The sequence below is a fragment of the Lissotriton helveticus genome, chromosome 4_1, assembly GCF_964261635.1.
Source record: "Lissotriton helveticus chromosome 4_1, aLisHel1.1, whole genome shotgun sequence".
Lineage (NCBI taxonomy): Eukaryota > Metazoa > Chordata > Amphibia > Caudata > Salamandridae > Lissotriton > Lissotriton helveticus.
In genome coordinates, this window is record NC_136063.1 from 820,522,225 (window position 1) to 820,545,524 (window position 23,300).

The 23,300-nt window shown below is 50.0% G+C and overlaps 1 protein-coding gene across 1 annotated transcript in view; it reads left to right on the plus strand.

Annotated features, from left to right (window-relative positions):
- SMCHD1 (structural maintenance of chromosomes flexible hinge domain containing 1) overlaps positions 1-23,300 on the plus strand; it is a 2,317,253-nt gene that overhangs the window by 1,658,819 nt on the left and 635,134 nt on the right. Inside the window, exons 38-39 of the mRNA XM_078687460.1 lie at positions 21,256-21,385; positions 21,479-21,598. Of these exons, the coding sequence (XP_078543586.1) occupies positions 21,256-21,385; positions 21,479-21,598 (250 nt within the window). The remainder of the gene's footprint in view (positions 1-21,255; positions 21,386-21,478; positions 21,599-23,300) is intronic.

Sequence of the window (23,300 nt, forward strand, 5' to 3'; positions counted from 1 at the left end):
ATTTCATGGGCCAAGGTGAGAAGGAAACCTCTCAGAGACAAGGGGATGACCAGCCTCCTGGTTTCACCAGGCTTGGGGTCTCTTGACTCCGAGTACAGGAGTCCATCTTCCCAGTATACCCTGTGGGCACCTGTGGCATTCCCTGCAGCCTCAGCAGCAGCCTGCTGTCTGAGGGGTTCAAGGGAAGGGCAGTCTAACTGTGCCTTCCCCAGGTCTTCTCTGGAGGGTCCCCCTGAGCCCAGAAACTCAACTTGATCAAGTTCAAGCTCTTTAGGCTCAGTTTCCCTCAGCTCTCTCAGATCAGCCTCCTCAGAGACTTGATCCTCAACCTGGGGCAAGGGGGAAGGCAAAGCCTTAACCCTACTGCTCTTCTTCTTGGAAGGTGTCTGGTCCATTCTTCCAGGATCCAGCACCTGTTCAGTGGGGCATCTTCTGGCCTGTGACCTAGTCACAGCAAGCACATGTGCTGGCAAGCCTAACATTTCCATGTGAGTTCTCTGCTCCACTTTTGACCATAGTGATGACTCCAAATCATTGCCCAACAAACAATCAACTGGGAGGTCTGAACTGACTACAACTTTCTTTTGACCCTTCACCCCACCCCAGGAGAAAGCCACAATCGCCATACTATGACTGGTAGTGACGTTGCTGGCATTGGTCACCAGGAAATCTGTACCTGGCATGATCTGTCCAGGGTCCACAAAGTTAGGTGTCACCATGGTGACACTGGCACAAGTGTCCCTATAGGCCTGAGCCATCTTGCCATTAATCAAAGGTGTCTGCCTGTATTTGCCCAAAGTATTGGGACTTGTGTCAGGGGATATATCCATATCCCCTGTACAGACAAGGACAGCCTGAGTGAGTGTGCCAACTAAGTTGTCAGACCCCTCAGTTCCCAAGGTTAACCCAACTAATGCCTTGGGAGGTGCACTACCACTACTGACTGGACTAGGGGGTGCAGTTGCCTTAGGGGCTGTAGTGGTAGGAGTTTGCCCTCCTCTTTTGGTGCACTCACTAAACCAGTGAGACTTACTTTTACAGTACTGGCACCACCTTTTTGACTGGCCTTCTTGAGTCTTTTTCTTCTGGGAAGCCTGACCCCCACCCTCTTTGGTTTGTTGGGGACCTGGTGAAGACTTCTGGTCATTTTGTTCATTCTTAGCATTACCCTTCTGGTCTGCTTTCTTCTGACCACCCTGGTTCTGGTTCTGGTTCTACTTGATCCTTGTTCTGACCCATTTGTCTGCCTTCTTTCCCAATTCTTGGGGAGAGGTCAGATCTGAATCAACAAGGTGCTGGTGCAACAACTGGTTCTGACAATTGTTTAAAATTTGTTCTCTCATCATCAGATTATACAATCCTGTGTAATCAGTAACCTTGCTACCCAGCAACCAGCCCTCCAAAGCCTTAGTGGCACAATCCACAAAGTCAGACCAGTCCTGAGACTGAGTTTTCTGGGTGTCTCTGAACAGCAACCTGTACTGCTCAGTGGTTAAACCAAACCCATCAACCAGTGTATTTTTCAGGACCTGGTAATTGTTAGCATCCTCTACTCTTGTAGTGAGGAGCTTATCTCTACCTTTACCATCAAAGGAGAGCCACAGTATAGCTGCCCACTGACTCTGGGGAATGCACTGCACAGTGCAGGCCCTTTCCAAAGCAGCCATCCATTTCTGGATGTCATCCCCTTGTTTAAAGGGGGGCACTATTTTTGTCAGGTGTTTAGTATCTAAACCCTTCTCTCTATCTCTTGGGAGATTGCTGCAACCAGTGGGAACTATCCCACTCATCTGCTGCTCTCTAGCAAAGGCAAGCTTTTCTTTGGCCAGGGCAAGTTCTTCCCTTTCAATCCTCAGAGCAGCCTGTCTCATTCTAGCTTCATGCTCTATTCTCTGGGGGGAAGTCAATCTCCTCTGGGGAGAGTTCCTTCTCCTCTGAGAAGAGGCATTAGAGTGCAGAGATCTATTGGAGTCCCTAGAAAGAGATCTATCTCTCCTAACTCCAAGGTTAGGCCCACTTCGGGTCAGTACTGGGGGTCCCCCAGATCCTAGCCCAAGTAAGTCCATATACTCTAAAAGTGGAATGCGAAATTACTAGCAGGTAAGTACTGGACTAATAGGCTTTGGAATCGCTAGGACTTGACTACTGAACCCTTAGATTACGAATAGGAGGCCTAAGGGACTCGGGTGCAGAGTGTGCACTCTCACGCGGGAAGCGGGACAAAGTCTATGGAGGCTAGTAAAGACAAAGTTAGTGTTCTCGGGCGAACCCGACTAGGTAGGTCAAAAACGACAGTGGATCTGGACCCTTGGATAGTGAGGCTATGCTGGGGCACCGAAATGCCGAAGTTACCTAGCCCAGGGGCTGCGGCTGCATAGGTCTGAAAAGACGTCGGGATTCTTCGTTGACGAACCAGGAGCCTGAAGAAAAGGAGTTGCTGGCAGGCGACCAGTGAAGATTGTTAGGGTGATCCAAGCCTGGATCGAAGATGGATGACACCTGAAAGCAGAGGGGACCAAGTTCGTGACTACTAGCCAGTAGTCAGGTGGCACCAGGAGGGCACCGGATGGTAGTCACCTCGACTAGGTGAGTGGGCGACGCTGGGCTCTGCAGTCTCACGGACCAGGAGGCGTTGTCGGCGACCAGGATGGAGGGTCGAGCTGTCCCACGATGGATGATGCTGTCGACGTCGCTGGACCCAGGATTGGGGCAACAAGTCTTGGCAAATTCAAGCCCACGCGGTGGACCTAAAATGGCGTCTGGAGTGGACCAGGAGGGTCCGGGGTGCTCCTCTCTTGGAAGGGAGCAAGGGCCAGTCTGGAGCAACCAGACCAGCAGTAGTGATGTCGTCGGGCGTCGTTAAGAAGGCCACAAGCCAGCAGGCTAGTAGCCAAACAACGCGGTGAGCAGCAAAAAGCAGAAGGGCCCCACGCAGATCGTGGATCGTGGAGATGCTGGGAGGCTGAACTTCGGTGCCGGGGCTGCTCAGGGTCGGGGCTTCTCGTCCCCAAAGCACTCACCAGAGGATCCCTCGGCGGTCGTGCTAGAAAGAAGTCGTGCAGTCCTGAAGATGGCCGGTCCCTCGAGGTCTCGTCGCACCCACGGTTCTCAGCTTAGCTGCAGAGGTGGGTAGAGGTCAGAGGTGCCAGGGAAGCCGGTTCTCGTCGAGCTGGGCAGTCGGATTCCTGAGGAAGGACTTGCAGCAGACCGCAGTGTTCTTAAGATGGTGCCTGCGGATGCAGGGTGACTACTCCTTAGTCACAAGGGAGAATCTTGAAGAAGAAATCTTGAAGTCCTTTCGTAGAAAGTCGTGTCTTGATTCCAAAGATGATCTAATTTGGAAGGGGGCCTGCTCCTACCTTTATCCTGCAAAAGGGGGCTGGCACGCGACTAAGTCCTGCCCTATGGGTGGGACTAGGAGGGGGGTGGTTACACCCCTCTCCTTTGGCGGGCTTTCCCCAGGCCAGGGGCTGGAGTGCCCCTGGAACTGGTTTCAGCCGGCCTATGCACAGTGAGCACCGGGGTGCCACTTGCAGTCACCTTCCTCTAAAGCCCTGCCTACCTAGAATACACAAAATCCTGTCTGGGACGGTGCTGGCACCGCCCCTGGCAGGAAACCCTTTGTCCTTGCCTCCTGCTCTGGGAGGACTCCCAGCAGCAGGAGGGCAGACTTTTGTCTCAGTGGCAGCATCCATTTTGTGGAGCTAAGGCTCTGTCTGACTTTAACCGGGGTTACAGGTTACCATCATGTCGTGTCCCTCTAGAAGGGTGGAATGCTAACCCCGTCGCCAGAATTGGCGAGGGGTTAGTATTCCAATTCGTATGACACCTTACTCGACATGTTTTGATAAAGCGATACCAGAGTTGGCACATAACCGCGAGGATTATAATGCACTTAAGAGTATATGGTATGCGATATCATGGAAACGGCTAAGGGATAGATCCCGAAAGCCGCAGACAGGCTCAGCTGGTGCCAGAGCACTATCTCACACGATTCCAAGCACTCTGCCTTCAGGATTGTTAAGGCCTGCCATAGGAGTGACTGATAGGAGATCTGTGTGTCCATTTAGGGTTAGATATAGGTATACTATATCTAAAGCAAAGGGTGATTACACCACCTTGCCCCAGCTGTCGTGCAGCCAGTTGTGTCAGATTTAGTTAGTCAGCCCAGGGGTGGCATAATACATGCTGCAGCCCCTGGGAGACTTCTGGGTACCCCTCAGCCCTGGGTACAGGGACTCAGAGAGGGCCCAGTGCCAATTCAGTACCTGAGTACAATTTGGATAGAGAGAACAGCTAGGCTGTGGGTCTGATTAGCAGGCCCACAGCCAGGGAAAGTCGTAAACCAGTGAAGCAAAAATCTGGGTGATCATAGGATTGCAGACCCTACTCTCCTACACCCCTCTAGATAGGAATGTGGCCAGACGCCACCGCCCGGCTCCTGGCGACCCTTGCTTCCTGTCCACCCACCCCACTTCCGAGAGCCTGGTCATACAGGCCTCTAATTCCCAGACCGCATTCCCGACGGCTCCCCCCGATCGGGAATCCAAGAGGTACGAACAATATGGTAAGAAGATGTTCTCTTCACTGAGTTTGGGTTTGCGGTCAGTTAACACTGCGTGCCACTTGGGCCGTTATACCCACTCTCTGTGGGACACGGTCGCGGACGTGCTGCCACAATGTCCGGAGGAGGCCCGGACTAAACTCGCCCACGCCCTTGCGGAGGGTCGAGATGCGGCACGGTATTCCATCCGGTGTGGGCTGGATACAACGGACTCGCTAGGCAGAGCAATGGCAACGACGGTGGCGATTTGTTGCCACGCCTGGCTGAGGTCTGCCAACTTTTCGGCTGTTGTACAAAATACCCTTATGGACATGCCGTTTGATGGCCGTCGCCTCTTTGGCGACAAGGCAGACAGTGCGCTTGAGCGCTTTAAGGACTCCAGGGCTATGGCTAAGTCCTCGGGCCTGTCGGCCCCGTGCCAGCAAACTGCTGCCTTATGCTCCTTTCGTTGCCAAGGAAGGGGCGCCCCCACATGTCTTGCCAGCCACGGGCCCCAGACTAACATCCAGCGCTTTGGTGGACATGGTAACCACCGTGGCGGTGCCCGAGGACAACGGCCAGGCCAGTGGGGGGCAGGGTTCGCCATCGCCTCCTCATCTGGCGCGACATCACATCGGACAGGTGGGTGCTGCAAATCGTCCGAAGGGGCTACTCCATCCCCTTCGAGGCGACCCCTCCATCCATGCCACCGCAGTACCACCGCGTGTCGGGGGATCACTTGAATCTTCTGCGAGAGGAAGTTACGGCCCTCTTGGCCAAGTGGGCCATCGCGCGCGTTCCTGGGCCAGAAGTAGGGTGTGGTTGTTACTCCCACTACTTTGTGGTTCCCAAGAAGGGCAAAGGCGGCCTACGCCCTATCTTGGACCCTCGGAACGTCAACGGCTACCTCCGGAGGGAGAAGTTCAATGCTGACTTTGGCTCAGGTCTTAGCTGCCCTAGACCCAGGAGACTGGATGGTAGCGTTGGACTTGCAGGATGCCTATTTCCACATCCCCGTCCTGCCGGCCCACCGTCGCTACCTGTGGTTCACGGTAGGCCACAAGCACTTTCGGTTTACCGTCCTCCCCTTTGGCCTTACCAGCGCCCCACAGGTGTTCATGAAAGTGATGGCGGTGGTCGCAGCTCATCTGCGCAGTTTAGGGGTTTCAGTCTTCCCCTACCTCGACGACTGGTTGTTGAAGGCGGGCTCGCCCCAAACAGTCGTCAGCCACCTTCAGACTACGGCCGACCTCCTGCACCTGCTGGGGTTCTCCATCAATGTTCCGAAGTCGCACCTGTGTCCCTCTCAGAAGCTCCTCTTCATCGGAGCAGTTCTAGACTCAGCGCAGTTTCGGGTTTATCCTCCCCAACAGCGGGTTCGGGATATTCAGGCTCTGATTACGATCTTTCAGCCTTTATCCCGAGTTTCGGTCAGGTTGACGCTGCGGCTTCTGGGGCTGATGGCCTCCAGCATCCTTCTGGTGCACCACGCCCGGTGGCGGACGCGGGCTCTGCAGTGGGACCTGAAGTTTCAGTGGGCCCAGCATCAGGGCAACTTGTCCGACCATGTCTTGATCTCGGAGGGCACTGCAAGACAGTTGCAGTGGTGGCTCACGGACCGCGATTGGGTCAGCGGCAGATCCCTCTCCCTACCCCAACCGGAGCACGTAGTTGTGATGGACGCGTCCCTCCAGGATGGGGGGCCACATGGGAGAGGCGGAAATCTCAGGCCTCTGGTCTCCGGCGGAGTCCCAGCTCCACATCAACCTTCCTGAGCTGCGGGCGATCCGTCTTGCACTGAAGGCATTCCTCCCCTCTGTCCGGGGGAGTGTAGTGCAGGTGTTCACGGACAACACCACCGCCATGTGGTACTGCAACAAACAGGGCGGGGTGGGGTCGTGGACCCTATGCCAGAAGGCTCTGCGCCTCTGGCAGTGGCTGGAACATCAGGGCGTGACCCTGGTGGTTCAACACCTGGTAGGTTCTCTGAACACCAGGGCGGACAAACTCATCCGTCGGTGCATGATGGATCACGAATGGCGTCTGAACTCGGACGTGGCACAAGGTCTCTTTCAGCAGTGGGGAGAGCCTTGGTTAGATCTATTCGCCACAGAAGAGAATGCGCAATGTCATCAGTTCTGCGCGTTGGAATTTCCAAGGAGGCACTCGCTCGGCGACGCTTTTCGTCACGAGTGGAGTTGCGGTCTATTGTACGCCTTTCCGCCTATACCACTTCTGCCCAGAGTGCTAAAGAAGATCAGGCGCGACCGGGCTCAAGTTATCCTTGAGGCTCCAGACTGGGCACGAAGATATTGGTATCCAGAGCTACTCTGCATGTCAGTCGATCCCCCGATTCGTCTGCCTCTTCAGGAGGACCTTCTGTCGCAGCAGCAGGGGACGGTCCTCCACCCGAACCTGTCAAGTCTCCACCTACAAGCTTGGAGATTGAGCGACGACAGTTGAGGCCATTTGACTTGCCTCCTGAAGTCTGTAATGTCATTCTGGCTGCCAGGCGTCCCTCCACAAAGTCGGTATACGCCTGCAGGTGGAACAGATTTGTGACATGGTGCACAGCAAAGGCTGTGGATCCACTCTCTGCCCCCCTTTCTGAGGTTCTCCTCTTCCTTCTTTCTCTTGCCCAGCAGGGCTCTGCTCTGGGCACTCTCAAGGGCTACCTTTCTGCCCTTTCCGCCTTCTTAAGGCTACCTAATCAGCCATCTTTGTTCAAGTCTCCAATTGTAAATAGGTTTTTGAAGGGCATCACACACATGTTCCCTCCTGTTCCAGTCGTGATGCCTCAGTGGGACTTGAACCTTGTACTTACTTATCTCATGTGTGCTCCCTTTGAGCCGCTCCATAACTGTCCTCTCCGTCTTCTTACCTTGAAGACTGCTTTCCTGGTTGCCATCTCCTCTGCCTGGAGGGTGAGTGAGCTCCAGGCTCTTTCTTCCACACCTCCTTTCCTCTCGGTCCATCCGGACAAGGTTGTGTTGCGGACAAGACCCTCTTTCCTGCCCAAGGTTGTCACGGCATTCCACATCGGGCAGTCCATCACCTTGCCCACCTTCTTTCCCCCTCCGCACCCCTCTAAAGAGGAAGAGCGGCTCCACCGTCTGGACCCAAAACGTGCGCTCTCTTACTATCTGGATCGCACACGCCGGTTCCGGGTAGATGACCAACTCTTTGTTGGTTATGTGGGCGCTAAGAAGGGACGGGCGGTGCACAAGCGGACCATCTCTCAGTGGATCATCTTGTGCATCCAGGCGTGTTACTCCTTGGCTAAGAAGGAACCTCCTGTCGAGCTGAGGGCTCATTCCACTCGGGCCTACGGCGACTACAACGGGTCTGGGCCGAGGTGTGCCCTTGCAGGACATTTGTCAGGCAGCTACGTGGGCCTCGCTGCACACGTTCGCGAGACACTACTGCCTGGACAGCCAAGTCCAACCGGCCCACCCATCCTCCCCGTTCTGCGAACCGATATCTAGGGTTAAGGTCATCCCCTTTCAGGGCCCTAGTTTCATGGCACCAGTGTTGGTTCTATCATGGCTCTGCGTATCTGGCGCGGAAAAGCTGTGTATAAGAACTGATGTCAGCACGCGGAGGCGGCGTCTAAGTACTCCGACGACGTCATCACGGCGCCGACGACGGACACGGCGCCGACGACGGACACGGAGCCGCGGACGACGCCTACCGACGCGCATGGGTACTGCTACGCAAAAAATTTCCGGATCCAGTCTGACGCCTGGGGATATTCTAAGGTAAGGAATCTATCACTAACTAATGTCTCTTACAGATATATCGTTACACAAGTAACCTCTGTCCTGATACAGTCCTTGACATGATCAGGTTGTCTGTAGATTTTACTCTTCACATGGAGACTGTCACCAGTGTCCACCTCATGGGTGCACCAGGGGTTTGTCTGACTTGGGGTCAGTGAAAACATATGTCTATAGGACTGTAGAACTTGTCTGCAGTCCTGTTGCTGTTGGTCAGTGAGGCTGCCTGCCAAGGCTACACCATCAACTAAACCATCATCAGGGTTCTGAGAAAGCAGGTCTGGGAGAGGCTCACTCTCCTCCTCCTGTCCCTCATCTGTAGCCATGAGCAAGCCCATATCTACCCTGTCAACATATGGTTTCAATCTGTTGACATGAAGCACCCTGTGGGGGCTCCTGGGAGTTCCAAGGTCAACCAGATAGGTTACCTCTCCCTTCTGTTCAACAACAGTGTGGGGTCCAGACCATTTGTCTTGGAGTGCTGCTGGGCCACTGGCTCCAACACCCACACTTTCTGCCCTGGCTGGTAAACAGTCAGCACAGCCTTTTGGTCATGCCAGGCTTTTTGAAGTTCCTGGCTAGCCTCAAGGTTTTTGGAAGCCCTTTTCATTTACTCAGCCATCCTGGAGCGGAGACCAAGTACATAGTCCACAATGTCTTGCTTAGGCTTTTTGAGAGGTAACACCCATCCTTCCTTCACCAGACAAAGGGGTCCTCTTACAGGATGCCCAAACAGAAGTTCAAAAGGGCTGTAGCCAACCCCCTTCTGTGGGACCTCTCTATAAGCAGACAAAAGGCAGGGCAGAAGGATGTCCCATCTTCGTCTAAGCTTTTCAGGTAAACCCTTGATCATGCCCTTTAAGGTCTTGTTGAATCTTTCCACCAGACCATTGCATTGTGGATGGTAGGGTGTGATGAAATTGTAGTTCACTCCACACTCTTTCCACATAGCAGTCAAGTATCCAGACATGAAGTTTGCACCTCTGTCTGAGACAACCTCCTTCGGAAAACCCACTCTTGAGAAAACTCCCAGGAGGGCTCTTGCCACAACAGGTGCTGTTGTGGTCCTTAGGGGAATAGCTTCTGGGTATCTGGTGGCTTGATCCTCTACCACCAGAATAAACCTGTGCTCAGATGCTGTTTGGGAATCCATTGGTCCAACAATGTCAATCCCAACTCTTTCAAAGGGAACCCCCACCACAGGTGGTGGTATAAGGGGGGCCTTTATGGTGCCACCTGATTTGCCACTGGCTTGGCAGGTGACACAGGAGCGACAAAACTCCTTGGTATCTTCTGACATTAGGGCCAGTGAAAGTGAGGGACAAGCCTGTCCGAAGTCTTGTTCTGGCCAAGATGTCCTGCCAAGGGAACATCATGGGCTAAGGTAAGAAGGAAGCACCTGAATGCCAAAGGTATGACCAACCTCCTGGAAGTACCAGGCTTGGGGTCTCTAGCCTCTGAATAAAGTAGCCCTTCATCTCAATATTTTTTATTGGTACCTGTAGCATTCCCAGCAGCCTCAGCAGCAGCTTGCTGTCTGAGGGGTTCAAGAGAGGGGCAGTCCAACTGCGCCTGCCTCAGATCTCCCCTTGAAGGTCCCCCTGTCCCAAGAAACTCAACCTGATCAGGCTCAAGCTCTTCTAGGACAGTTCCTTCTTGGGTCTCACAGTCAGCTTCCTTGGAAGACTGATTCTCATCCTGAGGCAAGGGGGAAGGCACTGCTTTAACCCTACTGCTCTTTCTCTTGGTAGGCAACTGGTCCATAATTTCAGGATCCAGGGCCTGTTCAGTTTTGCACTTTTTGTCCTGTGACCTGGTCACAGCAAGGACATGTGCTGATATGCCTAACATCTCTGCATGAGTCCTATACTCCACTTCAGACCAGACTGAAGATTCCAGATCATTGCCAAGCAGACATTCTACAAGGAGGTCTGAACTAACAACAACTCTTTTGTGGCCAGTTACCCCTCCCCAGGAGAAATTAACAATTGCCATACTATGGGTGGTAGTGACATTGCTTGCATTAGTCACTAGGTAATTCTCACCTTGTATTATCCGTCCAGGGTCCACAAAGTTAGGTGTCACCATGGTGACACTGGCACATGTGTCCCTGTAGGCCTGAGCCACTTTATTATTAATTAAAGGAGTCTGTCTGTACTTGCCGAGGTTACTGGGGCTCACAGTAGAGGACATAGCCATGTCCACATCACAGACAAGAACAGCTTGAGTTGGTATTCTGCCTAGGCCAGAATCCACCTCAGTTCACAGGGTTAACCCTACTACACCCTTCTGTTGAGAACCACCATTATTAGCTGAACTAGTGGGAACAGTTGCCTTAGGGGCAATGGTGGCTGGAGCTGCCTCCTTCTTGGTGCAATCACTGGTCCAGTGAGTATTACTTTTACAGAAATTACACCATGGTTTCTTTGGACCTTCTTTCTTTTTGGATTTCTTGGAACCCCCCTCATTCGAAGCTTTTTGGGGGCCTGGCGAAGACGTCTGGTCTTTTGATTTCTCCCCGCCCTTTTGGTCTTTCTTCTTCTGATTACCACCTTGGTTCTGTACCTTCTGCTTCACCCTGGTTCTGACCCATTTGTCTGCCTTCTTTCCCAATTTTTGGGGAGAGGTCAGATCAGAGTCAATTAGGTGTTGATGCAATAACTGGTTCTGACAGTTGTTAAGTATTTGTTCTCTCATGATGAATTATATAATCCTGTATAGTCATTAACTTTAATGCCCAGCAACCAGCCTTCCAGAACCTTAGTGGCACAATCTACAAAGTCAGTCCAGTCCTGAGTCTGTGTCTTCTGGGTGTCTCTGAACAGCAACCTATACTGCTCAGTGGTTAAGCCAAACCCATCTATCAGAGCACTCTTCAGGACAGTGTAGTTGTTAGCATCCTCATCACTAACTGTGAGGAGCTTGTCTCTTCCTTTTTCTGAAAAGGAGAGCCATAAGATTGCTGCCCACTGACTCTGGGGTACCTGCTGTACTTTGCAGGCCCTCCCCAAAGCAGTTATCCATTTGTGGATGTCATCCCCACTCTTGTAGGGAGGGACAATCTTATTTAGGTTGTTATGGTCATGAGACCTTTCCCTATCTCTAGGAATTATGCTGCCACCAGTGGGTTCTAACCCACTCAACTTTTGCTCTCTAGCAAGAGCCAGGGTCTCTTTGGCAATGGCAATTTCTTGCCTCTTGATCCTAAGGGTCACTTCCCTCATACTAGCCTTATGCTCTCTTCTCTGAGGGGAAGTCATTCTCCTCAGAGCTGAGGCATCTGACCCTGTTGAGTCCTCAGAATGGTTGGAAGCACTGGAAAGTGATCTCCTCCTTCTGGACTCAGTGTTAAGCCTACTTGGGGGCCTGGATTGGATTCTCTCTTCTCCAGCCCCATATAGCCTTAGGTTGACCTGGTTCAGTTCTCCAACTTAGACCTGATCAGCATCCTCTTCATCATCAGCACCCCCTAGATTGTCATCCTGGGAATCTTCTGTTGAGGGATGGCCCCCCTCTCCACTACCTGTCTGATCTGGGGTTGCTGCCTTTTCTGCATCATAATCCACTAACAGATCTATTAATTGTCTTAGGGTTGGACTCTGTCCTTGTCTCAGTCTCCTGAGTAAACATAGACTTCTATGTTCATTAAAAGTAAATGCATCATAGTTAGAAGGTGCCCTGCGAGGGTCAACTTCTGTGGGGAGAGACACACTAGGCTCTCCTCTTAAGGACATTTTCTAGTGAGGTGTGGTGTGTGCACCTACCTACACTAAGTGTTATCTACTAAACCTCTGTAGGAGTTGTAGTCAGGGTGTGCTAAGCCCTTTGCTCTACAACAACTAAGTTCAGTAGAACTTAAGTATTAAAATACTTGATTTATATGTACCTCCAGGTACCTTAATGTGATCTTTCAAATGATATCTTAAGATTATATGGTAAAACAACAGCAAACTCTTATCCCAACCGCTGCACGCCAATGTGAGAAGTTAGCCTGGCATATGATGTCCACTATTCTAGTGGGCACTTTACAACCACCATCAAAAAGGATCGTTTAGACTGGTGCAAAGTCAACCTTATAGACAAGCTATCCTAGTGGTAGCATGGACCAGCAGTCTTAGGCTAAAACCTCAGGGAGCATGTGAAGCAAGCTGTTTTACCAATTATAATCCCTTGAATACCAAATGAAAGGACACCACACAAGGTATATATCAAATATATATGTATTTATTACTAACACAACCCCTCTGCACTCTTTATGAGGTCAGAGATCGAAGTACATTACAAGTTACTCATTAAGCATACTATAAGTTGCACAAATACAATTCTTCCCTAGGGGCCTCACAAACCATATACAAGTAAGTAGATTAAGAACCACTTCAAGGATGGTGAATAGGCCTAGGGCCTACGGAATCGGGAATCGCTGGGGCTACGCTGGACAACCAAAGGATTGGAAGTAGGAGACCCACGGGAGACGCGTGCAGTGTCTAATCACAGTCGTGAGTTACCCTAGAGTTATAATGGGAACGTAAAAGTTGCAAAGTAGTTGATTAAGGACACTTCAGGATGGACTACGGTTAAACCCTTTTAAACTAGGACACTTCGAGAGTCAACACCCACGGGAGCACCGGAGTACTCGAGTTACCTCACCCAGGGAAGCCGGGTGCATAGGTGTCTTTTCGTGTCGGGTTTCATCGCTGTTTCCTATGGAGAGCTGCAAAGAAGTGCTGCGGGTGACCAGGAGAAAAGTGTCCGGGTGGATCCAAGGTTGGATCGAAGATGTGAAGAACCTGAAAGCAGAGGGGACAGAGTCTGGGTCACTAGCCTGAGACCAGGAAGGAACCAGGTGATGTTGAGTGTTTCAGGTGAAGAAGGTGAAGCTTGTCTCTGCAGCCACGAGGACCAGGAGGCATCGACGACGTTCTGGAGCTGGATTTGAGCTTTCCCACGAAGGATCTAGTTGACTGCGGTGTCGGTATCCGGATTGGACCCAACAAGCCTTGGCAAACGCAATCCATGCAGGAAGGGAAGATGGGCTTCAGTTCAGACCAGCAAGGTCTGGGGAGCTTCTCCTTTGCAGGGAAGCTGGAGCAAGCCTGGAGCAACCAGGAAAGCGGTATAGTTTCAAAGGGTAGTCTTCGGAGGGATAACTAGCCAACGGGCTAGCAACCGGGAAGACACGTCGAGCTGAAATGCAATAGCAGGCCCCACGCGGCACTCGTGGAGTGTGGAGGGCTGAGCTTCGGTGCAAATGGCGCTCGGGTCAGGGGTCTCTCAAACCCCAATGCACAACTTCGAGGGGTCATTGCACTGTTAGCAAAGTGCAGGTAGTCCAGGGTGTCCGGTCCCACGTCTCTCATGTCCGCCACGGATCTCAGCTTTGCTCTGATGTGGATCGGAGTCTGAGAAGTCTGGAAGTCCAGTTCCTGAGTCGCTGAGTCTTCCGGTTCCGGCAGGATCGTTGACAAAGCAAACCAGCAAGTTACTGGTGGTGCCTGTTTATACTGGGTGGTCAGTCCTTGACCACAATGGAGATGTCATCAGTCTTCTAGTCGGTATAGAACGTCGAAGGTCCAAGAGTTTCGTTTCAGAGTTTCAGTCCAGGATAATCTAATGTCTCTAGACACAGCTCCTATCTTTATACTAATCTAAGAGGCTGAATTACCTGCTAGGTCCCGCCTATGGGGGACCCTGAGAAGGGGGTGGTTACACCCCTTTCCCCAGTTTCGTGCCAGAGCGGGTCTGGAGTGCCCCAGCACCTGGTTTGAACAGGGCTATGCATGGAGCACCTTGTGTGCCCCAGGCAGTGTCTGGGAAAGCATCTTTCCTTTCGACCCACCCTGCCCCAATACACTACAGGCTCTCTGGGGAGGTGCTAGCACCTCCCTCGACAGGAAACCTATTGTCCAGGCCTCCCTTGCCGGAGTTTCGTCCAACTGCAGGAGGTCAGACTCGTGTCTGTGGCAGCAGCATCCATTTTTGTGATGCTGAGGCTCTGTTTAACTTTAACCAGGTAAAGCAGTAACTACATGTCTTCTCCCTCTAGAAGGGTGGAATGCTACCCCCGCCGCCAGGACTGGCGGGGGGGTAGTATTCCAAAGTGTTTGACACCTTACACGACATGCTTGATAAAGCCAAACCAAAGTTAGGATTAACCGCGAGGATTATAATGAACTTAAGAGTATATGGTATGGCTATATCATAGAACAGCTATAAGGAGATGGTTCCGAAAGCTGCAGAAGTGCTCAGCTCATGCTAGAGCACCCTCTCACATAAAACCGAGCACTCTGCCTCCAGGATAGTTAAGGCCTGCCATAGGAGTGACTTATAGGTATATATGTGTCTATATAAAAGGGTAGATATAGGTATACTATATATATATGTACGGGGTGATTACACCACCTTACCCAAGCTGAGTGATCAGCCTGTGGTGGCTTAATACATGCTGCAGCCCCTGGCAGGCCTTGGATGCACCTATGTCCTGGGTACCTATGGTACACTAAACAGGGGCTCACAAAGGTGACCCAGTTCCCAATTAGGTATGAACCTAGAGTACATGGTATCAATTTAGAGAGAGAACAGCTGGGTTGTGGGTCTGATTAGCAGGCCCACAGCCACACTAAAGTCGAAAAACCAGAAAATCAGAGCAAAAAGTGGGGATGACCATAGAAAGCAGACCCTACTCTCCTACAACGCCATCCATCCCTCGCAGCTTCTTATCCATGTCCGTTTGTCCTTCCTCCGTTTCTGTAATCCTTGTCTCCAATACGGCCATGCGACCTTCTTGCTTCTCAACACGATGCGTTATCCTGTCATTCCGTTCTGCCGGTGAATCCATCTTGGAGTCTATGCCCTGCAAACTAGACTTCAGGTCCTTGAACATTTCCCTAACATCGTCTGCGGGCGATTGCTCCGTGGCGCTACTTCCGGATAATTCTTGTTGACTTGCATCGTTATCAGCCGACTTATTGGATTTCTTGTCAAAAGATATTTTTGGTTGTCGCGTCTCGGGCTTCCCCATGGTGATGATTTATGCTCGTTTAGGGAAGGGCTCCAACGCGGGCAGTGTATGACCCAGCCCTCCACACAGTGACTCGTCGAAGTGGGGGACCGTGCAATGTCTTCCCTAGAATTTGCACTGGTTGTGCTCCATGGCGTTATCACAGGGTCACCCTCAATTTCTAAACTTGTGGGTCTGGTGGCGCGGTTTAGCTCCTGCACCCCCATCTGCCCATTGAGTAATGCCCGCTCTGTCCCGGTCAATTCCTGACCCTGGCAATCTGCTGTTGATGACTACCGCTCACGGGTTTCAGGAGGTAGGGATGAATGTCCGTTCTTTTTTTTCCCCTTTTCGGCGGGCGCTCCTAGGCATCATACAGCTCTGTGCAGCCTCTCTCAGATAGATCCCTGCACAAGATGGAGACTCTGCTTTGTACAGTGGGCCATCCTGATTTAGTAAGGATTCTCGCCGCATTTCACCCCACAAAAGCATCCAATGGATGTGAAGGGTGGGGGGAGGAGGGAGATCTCTGCCCCATTCGCTCCTCCACTAATAGACCACCCTCCACTCAAGATGGCCGCCCGTATTGAATGGGGCGGACTCTCCACAACATATATAATTAATTAATTAAAGCCTCCTGCACACTCCGCCATTTTTACATGTGTGCCTATCACATATTGGGTCCCAGCTTGCCTGTGCAGTGCACCCGGTACCATGTCTGTGTTCAGAGCTACTCGCGGTCCGAAATCCAGCTCCCCGTTCCGCCGTAAAAATTGGCTGCCGCATAAATTACTCCTCCGGTGATGAGGTAGAGGCATGCGCGACACACAGCTGTGCGCCCGCAGTGGACTGCGGTGCATTTATAATCTAGCGTGCTCCGCCTCAGTCAAATTAGAGGCGCTGTGTCCCCGGGCTAGCGTAGCTGATGACTCACCATCCGTGTGCCGCATCCGCCCGCCGACGTCCTCCACGCCGCCCAAGGCGTCCAGCGCCATGGCCCACCAGCCGCAGTCACCGCCAGGCAGTGGCCCCCGGGGGGGATCCGTCTCCCCCACTCGCCAGTCACACGGCCGCAGGGACTGCTCAGCCGCCAATCACGCTCCGCCCAGATGAGTGTGTTGCGACTCAAGGTCCCGGCTTCACTCAACACGCCGGCAGGTAGGCCTCCTCATGGCAGAACTTAACCTTCCGTTGTCTGGCATTGGCTTGCCTTCAAAGTTCGTTCATGGTGTCCCGGGGTGAAAAGGCGACATCCGCAGCACAGTGGAGTTGGGTACAGCGTGTCATGTACGGATTTATTACGGATTTAAAAGGCTCGCCGGCGGAGCCGCTCTAGTTTGCAGCCATTCCGCTGAACAGCGTGGCCACCCCCCTCACCTTTAGGTTTCATGCCCAAACAGACCTGCCTTTCTAAAAGGGCTATGCTCTTTTCCTCAAGGGCCATTGCCCTTTCCGCCAGCTCCAGGGCTGCCATCTCTGCTTGTGTGGATTGCTTTCTGCTGCCTGTACTCTTTTCACTGCCAGCTGTGGATGGCATCCTAGCCAGGGGTCAAGAGATTAGCATCTCCACTTTAAAGAGTAATCTCTACCTCGAGGAATGCTTGAGCTCTGTGAGCCTCCTCCCACGCCCTAAGAGCTTTCTCGAGATCCTCCTTCGTGGCTGAGGTGCCCAAGCTGATTTTTCCGTCCTTTCACAGGACTCTCAGGTTGTTTATCATGAGAATGGACAGAGTGGCTAAATCAATCTCCATGTTCCCTAGCCCTTTTTGCAATTTATAGAAACTGTGCAAAAAGTTTGACAAAGCTTTTCACAAACTATTTAAACTTCATCAAAACCTTTTAACCACTTGGATGCTAAGGGGTGTGCTAGTAGGTCCATGTAGTTTCCATTGAAATCAATGGAAACTCCATGACGAGCTGAGCTCGTCATGAGCGTCGAAGGGGTTAAATCTTGCGGTGGTGGTTGCTTGACTGTAATCTGACCAGCGTCAGACCCCTCTCCCTTCTCTGCCCAGAGTTGAAAATGATAAGAATGCAGCACTGCTGGATTGGGGCGGTCATCTGGGTAAGGAGAACGCCAGAGGTCTCTGGCTGAAGCCCATCACCACATACCTCTTTTGACACTAAGGGCCATCCACTTGGTGTTAAAGGCCTTCCTACTGTCCATCAAGGGAATGCTGGCTAAGGTTCTCATAGAAAACAACACCACCATGCGGTAATGCTACAAGCAGAGTGGCGTGGTGTCCTGGTTCCTGTGCCAGGAGGTGCAGCAGCTCTGGAGTTGGCTGGAGCCTCAGTGCAGTTTCCTATTGGTGAAGCATCTGGTGAAATCTTTAAACGTCAAGGCGAACAAACTCAGTCTGGGGCACCTGAAGGGTCACAAATAGTGGCTACACCCCAAGATGGCGCAGGGCATCCTCCAACAGTGGGGAGAAGTCTCACTAGAACTGTTTGCTGCTATTGAAAACACATATTGTCACAATATTTTGAACGTTGGAGGACCCAGCAACGCTCCCACTTTGGAAAGGCATTCATTCTAGGTAGGAGTGGGTGAAGAACACTGCTCCGCCGCAGAGTTTACGAGTCTTGTCCACTCCGCGCTCCATACGGAGCTCCGGAAAACTCCATAAAGTGACACGGAGTAGAGTTTTCTCTCTCAAACGGCTCATCAACAGTAAGTTGGCGAGCGCTTGCAAGAAAAAAAAACGCGCTATACCTCTTCCTGGCGAGATTTCTAATCATGGGCAGTCGCGGCAGGTCACGACTGCTCGACTTTAGAAATCTGCAATTTGCGTAGCGGAAGCTGCCGCTCGAGTAGAATGCCTACTCGAGCGGCAGAAACCAGCAGAGCCCTCTGGCGTGACGCGTAGTGTTGTCGTGCTGATTTTACAGTTCGGGACAAACTCTTGGAGCTAAAAATCAGTGCAAGCAGCACGACTTAACAGAGTCCGCTGCAGTTTTTCTGGCACTTCGCGGAGTTCCGCGGAATGAAACTCTGCGAACTCCGCCCAGGCTTAATTCTAGGGGGGCACTCAGGACTCCAGTACTCCTTTCTGCCACTGCTTCATTTACCCTGAGTTCTGAAGTATCTCACTAAAGACTGTGCCCAGATCATCGTAGTGGCTATGGATTGGGCCAGGAGAATGTGTTTCCTGGATCTTCTGGGCATGAAAATTGGTCCACCGATCAGGCTACCTGTATGAGAGGATCTTCTGTTGCAGCAGCAGGGCAGGATTCTGCACCTGAGCCTGCACAATCTACAATTTCAGATATAGAGATTGAGCAACGACAGTTGAATGTGTTTAATCTACCACCAGAGGTTGTGGATGTTCTCTTCACGTCCAGACGTCGTCCTACTAAGTCCAACTACGCCGGGCGGTGGGACAAGTTTGTCCACAAAACAGACACCTTAAAAGCCAAACTGTCAGATTTCAGTTTTTTCTGTCTCTAGTCCAACAACCGGTTCTGCGAAGGAGGCACTACAGGTCCACAGCAGGCTCTGACCAAGAATTCTGGTCAACCCTTGCCACTTCTCAAACCTTAAAGTAGCACTATTGAAAAACTAGCGTGTTTTCTTTGAGATGGGAATCCCCCACTCACACATAGAAAAACACTTTAGGGCGTGTATACACATAGTCTGAAATATACACCCACTAGTTCTTAACCACATACACCTTTTTATCTGTCCTGAAGAAAGCCAGCTTATTCATAAGGCACTGGCTGAAACATGTTGACACATTTTTTAGGATGTGGGAGGTCGCAACTCGCCTCCAACAGCCTTATTTTTAACCGCTGACGGTGACCCAGCTATTAAAGTGTAATTTGCCCCCGGGCACTGGGATCCCCGCCAAGCCGTTTTAAATTCACTATCATTACAGTCTTCACCGCACACACAGCGACATACCTGCTCCGCTGTAATCAGGCGTCGAAGCACACCCGGGACACGCTAGGTGTCACTGGGTGGGCCCGATGATGAAGCATGCCACCAACTAGGTTGGTGGGTGAGGGCTTCATGAGCACACCTACCAGGTGCCACTAACCCGTGACGAAACATACTTGAGTCCTTGAAAAATTAAATCAATTTTTTGTTTTTTCTTGTTTAACTTAGCTAGTCTCCTTTTGATTTACTATATATAAACCGGGGGATATGGACTAGCTATCTGGTCCTCTCTCTCCCTCTTGATACACGCATCTAGTCCAGCAATGCCTTGTTGTAGGCACTATAAAAAATTATTTGTCTGTCCTTTTGGCATTTTTATATTTACAGGACCAACTGTCCTGGTTTAAATCATCTGTTGTGATGAGTTTTATTAAAGACTTGATACACAGATTCCCTCCCAAACAGTCTATGATACCACAGTTGGACCTTAATTTGGTACTATTATTTCTAATATGAGCTACCTTAAAGCCCCCACATAGAGAAGCGGTGCACCTTCTTACTCTAAACCACTTTCTTTATTACAATCACTCAAGCTGTGAGTGAACTCCAGGCTCTCTCTGTGCAGCAGGGCTGGCTTAAGCACTGGTGGCGCCCAGTTCTGCATTCCTTTCTGACCCCCTCCCCGACCTCCCCCTCAGATTCCCTCACTACCACCCGGGAAAAGTGCCCCTCTTCTCCTCATAGCTCCTGTCACGTTCATTTCATTTTACAGTGCTGGAAATGGCTGGAATGGCTGGCTTTAATAATCAACTCAGCTATCCACATAAAATACAGATCTTTTCTTAGCAGCAGGCATGTTAACCCTCTGCGCTACTTTATGGCGAATCAAAACTGCCACCAGAAAAAACTCTGTCTGATCTCTCTATAGCAGGAACATTAATCACAAGAGATATCTTGACAATTGTATTGCTGCCTAAAAGCTGGACGCACAAGGAACTCGGCAGAAGGTGCTTTTAAATCGTAAGTTATTGCACATCACACCACCTGAGGTCAGTGCCACTCCAGGAAAGCACCCTGTGCTGCCAATCCACCCTAAAGAACACCCTGCTTTAGAGCCACTGCACTATGCCTTATTCCCCAGACAAATTGGTGTTGAGGACCAGGGCTACCTTCATGCTGACAGTCATGACAACGTTTCAGGATGCATAAATCATGACCATCCCAATGTTCTTTGCTCTGCCTCACCTCTCGAAAGAAGAGAGTGACTCCATCAGTTGTACCCCAAAAGAGTCATAGTCTTCAGCCTTTTTGAGAGCAAAGTAAGGTAATGCTGTATGGAAAGGTACTCTGTCACAGAGAATAGTCCTCTCCATCAAGACATGCTATGCACTGGCCAAGAAGTAGAGCCAAGCAAGAAACAGCCATTTCTGCAGTTTGGCATTTAAATGCATTTCCGCTTCATCATTTCCGAGGCGAAATTAAGTCAACGTGGTGCTGCACTGCACCACCTAGCGGTGTGTGGGAGCGCTGATATGAATATCTTAGTATCTTTTCTAGGCCCTTGGGAATATTCTGAAGGTGAGGAGGCTGCATTTAGATAGAGTATCCACCAGAAATAGTGGTACCAAAGGTAAGTATTTTGTCATTATCTGCCATCCACCACCATTTGAGTTCTTTTGTGTAAACTACTTTTTTTTTAAAGAAGTAATAAAACACTGAGAATGATTAATACTAATCTTTGTCAAACTACAGACTAAAGGTAACTATGGCTTTACCTTTCAACAATGTATTTGGTAACACATACAATTCATCCAAATTAGGCAGTTATTTATGAATTAAGATGTACCCAAATCCTCAAGTGACTATACTTGTAATTGTTGTTTTAACTGGTTTTTATTTTCATTTAATCAAAGTAAAACCTACTTGAGTTGAATACATTGACTTTTCCATTGATATTTTAAGTTATCAAGTTTTTTTTGCTTTGTTAACAGTTAACCAAAAATGTGTTTTGTATGCCTATTTGTATAACCTTTTTGTCACTTTTTTTGTGATCCCGCAGAACCTATTGCTTGCTGAAAATAGCCCTGGAACAGACAGCGTAGAGTACGTTATTGTATTTGAACCTACGTTATCCACAATGACAAATGCCACTTTGAAACCTTATTATTTGCCATTTATGTTTTACAATGGTGAGCTTCAGTTTAGTTTGGTTCAGCTTTGAGGTACTATTTTAAATTCATTTAGCCAACATTTTATAACATGTATCTGTGTTCACATAACAGATTTCAGGAAACAACAGCAAATGGCAGAATTAACAAAACAGAAAGATCAGCTGTCTCAATCAATAGCTGCATATCAGAGTTTATTTGATACTTCGAATCAGCTCATAAGTGAAATAAAATGTAAGTGTCTTTTCATATATTTTCATTGTAATTTCAAAGTGAAATTTTATAATCAGTTACTTTTGCACACAGGTCATGTATCATCTATGAAATGGTACATTGAGGACATTGATAAAGAGAACCACTCTACATAGCTGCATCCATAGCGCCATGCCAACAGTAGCACTTTGGTACCTTGTATTCTCCCAATAATCAGGTTATTGTCTTGTGCACAGTGCTGCTAGTCCAAAAGCTAAAGTTACATTTGTGTCAACCCTGACCATTGGCATCACACAGTTAAGGCCAAACTGTTTTATCTTTTGTTTCAATGCGGTCAGCAGATCCCTGAGTTCAGGAGACGTCCCATAGAGTACTGCATTTAATAGCGGACTGTGTGAGGATGTGCCTACGTCATCCAGCCACATTGCATTGGAACACGCTTTTCCACACTGTAGCCATGCTTTACTTGTCAGACAGCAGTGCCAAATGTGAGCATATGAGGTGTGTTATATGGATTGGTTGTGAGATCTCACCGTGTTGTACACTAATAATCCCTATGGGACCAGTCAGGCTTCATTTGTGAAACCTTAGCTCAACGCTGTGTAGCTGTGGCTATGAGCAGTCAGGCTTCAAAAAACAAGCGTAAAGCATTTAAACAGCACCAAAACAATTGAAGAACAAAGAAACATGACTCAAGAAATCCAACACCAATTTATCAAAATAGAGCGAGTTTTTAAGAATTTATGGACACCAAATAAAACAGATCCACTGGAAGGTTCTAGAGAAATAGCTATTAAAGAAAAAATGAATCAAGACTTTTCACTCCACTACGAACAAGCGTTGGCAAATTCAGGTTAAAAGTTTTTTCAACAAAAAGTTTCTTCAAGGATGGATGCAGTTACTTGGAAGTACTTTGGGTGACCAACCCCGGTGGGGAGTCAGTCAAGGGGATCAACATGGTTTGAAGAAACAGAAAAGCAGTCTCCAGTATTAATCGCCACTTGCCCTTGACTACTGTGGAGTGGTCCTGATGCAAGGGATACTGGATGCTCATGATGCTGTGCAGTCAACGGGGTCTTCTTGGGGCTACTCCTCGGTCTACGATCCAGATGTGGTGACTTTGGCCACAGGGGTTGACGTCCCTCGAAGTCTTCTTTGGTCCAGTAAAAGTCCAATCGCTGTTAGGCTGCTGGTCACCAAGCACCTCAAAACCAGTGGTTGCATACTTTCTTTCTGGGTAACCAAACTTCTCTCTGATGACTCTCCTGGGTCCTGCAGATTCTGGAGCAAAGAGTGATTATGCGGTGATTTAGTCTACCAACTCGCCAGAGTAGGCTTCCTAAGCTTTGTGTCATGAAAGGGGTGGTATGCACACCATTCTTAACTGTTAGTCTTATAATCAACTTTATTTCGCATATTGCGTGCAAACCAGGGAAGTGCTAGCCCTATCACTGTAATTACTACAGAAGTGGGGAGCGCAGATTCCACGCTCCACTCCCCAGTGCACTGCATAATTGGATGAACTATCCAACCAACTTTTCAACGTTTCACATTTCTACTAATTAATCCAGTGATCAAAAGTCTTTCCAATGTTTTTTTCTCTCCTTTTCCCCACATCCATAACAAAATGTCTTTTGGAGTCTTTTCATATTTGCGTGTGCCCATCCGGACTTCTTCGAAAATATGATCCAAACGACAACAAGTAGTTCAGAGCAGCATCTCT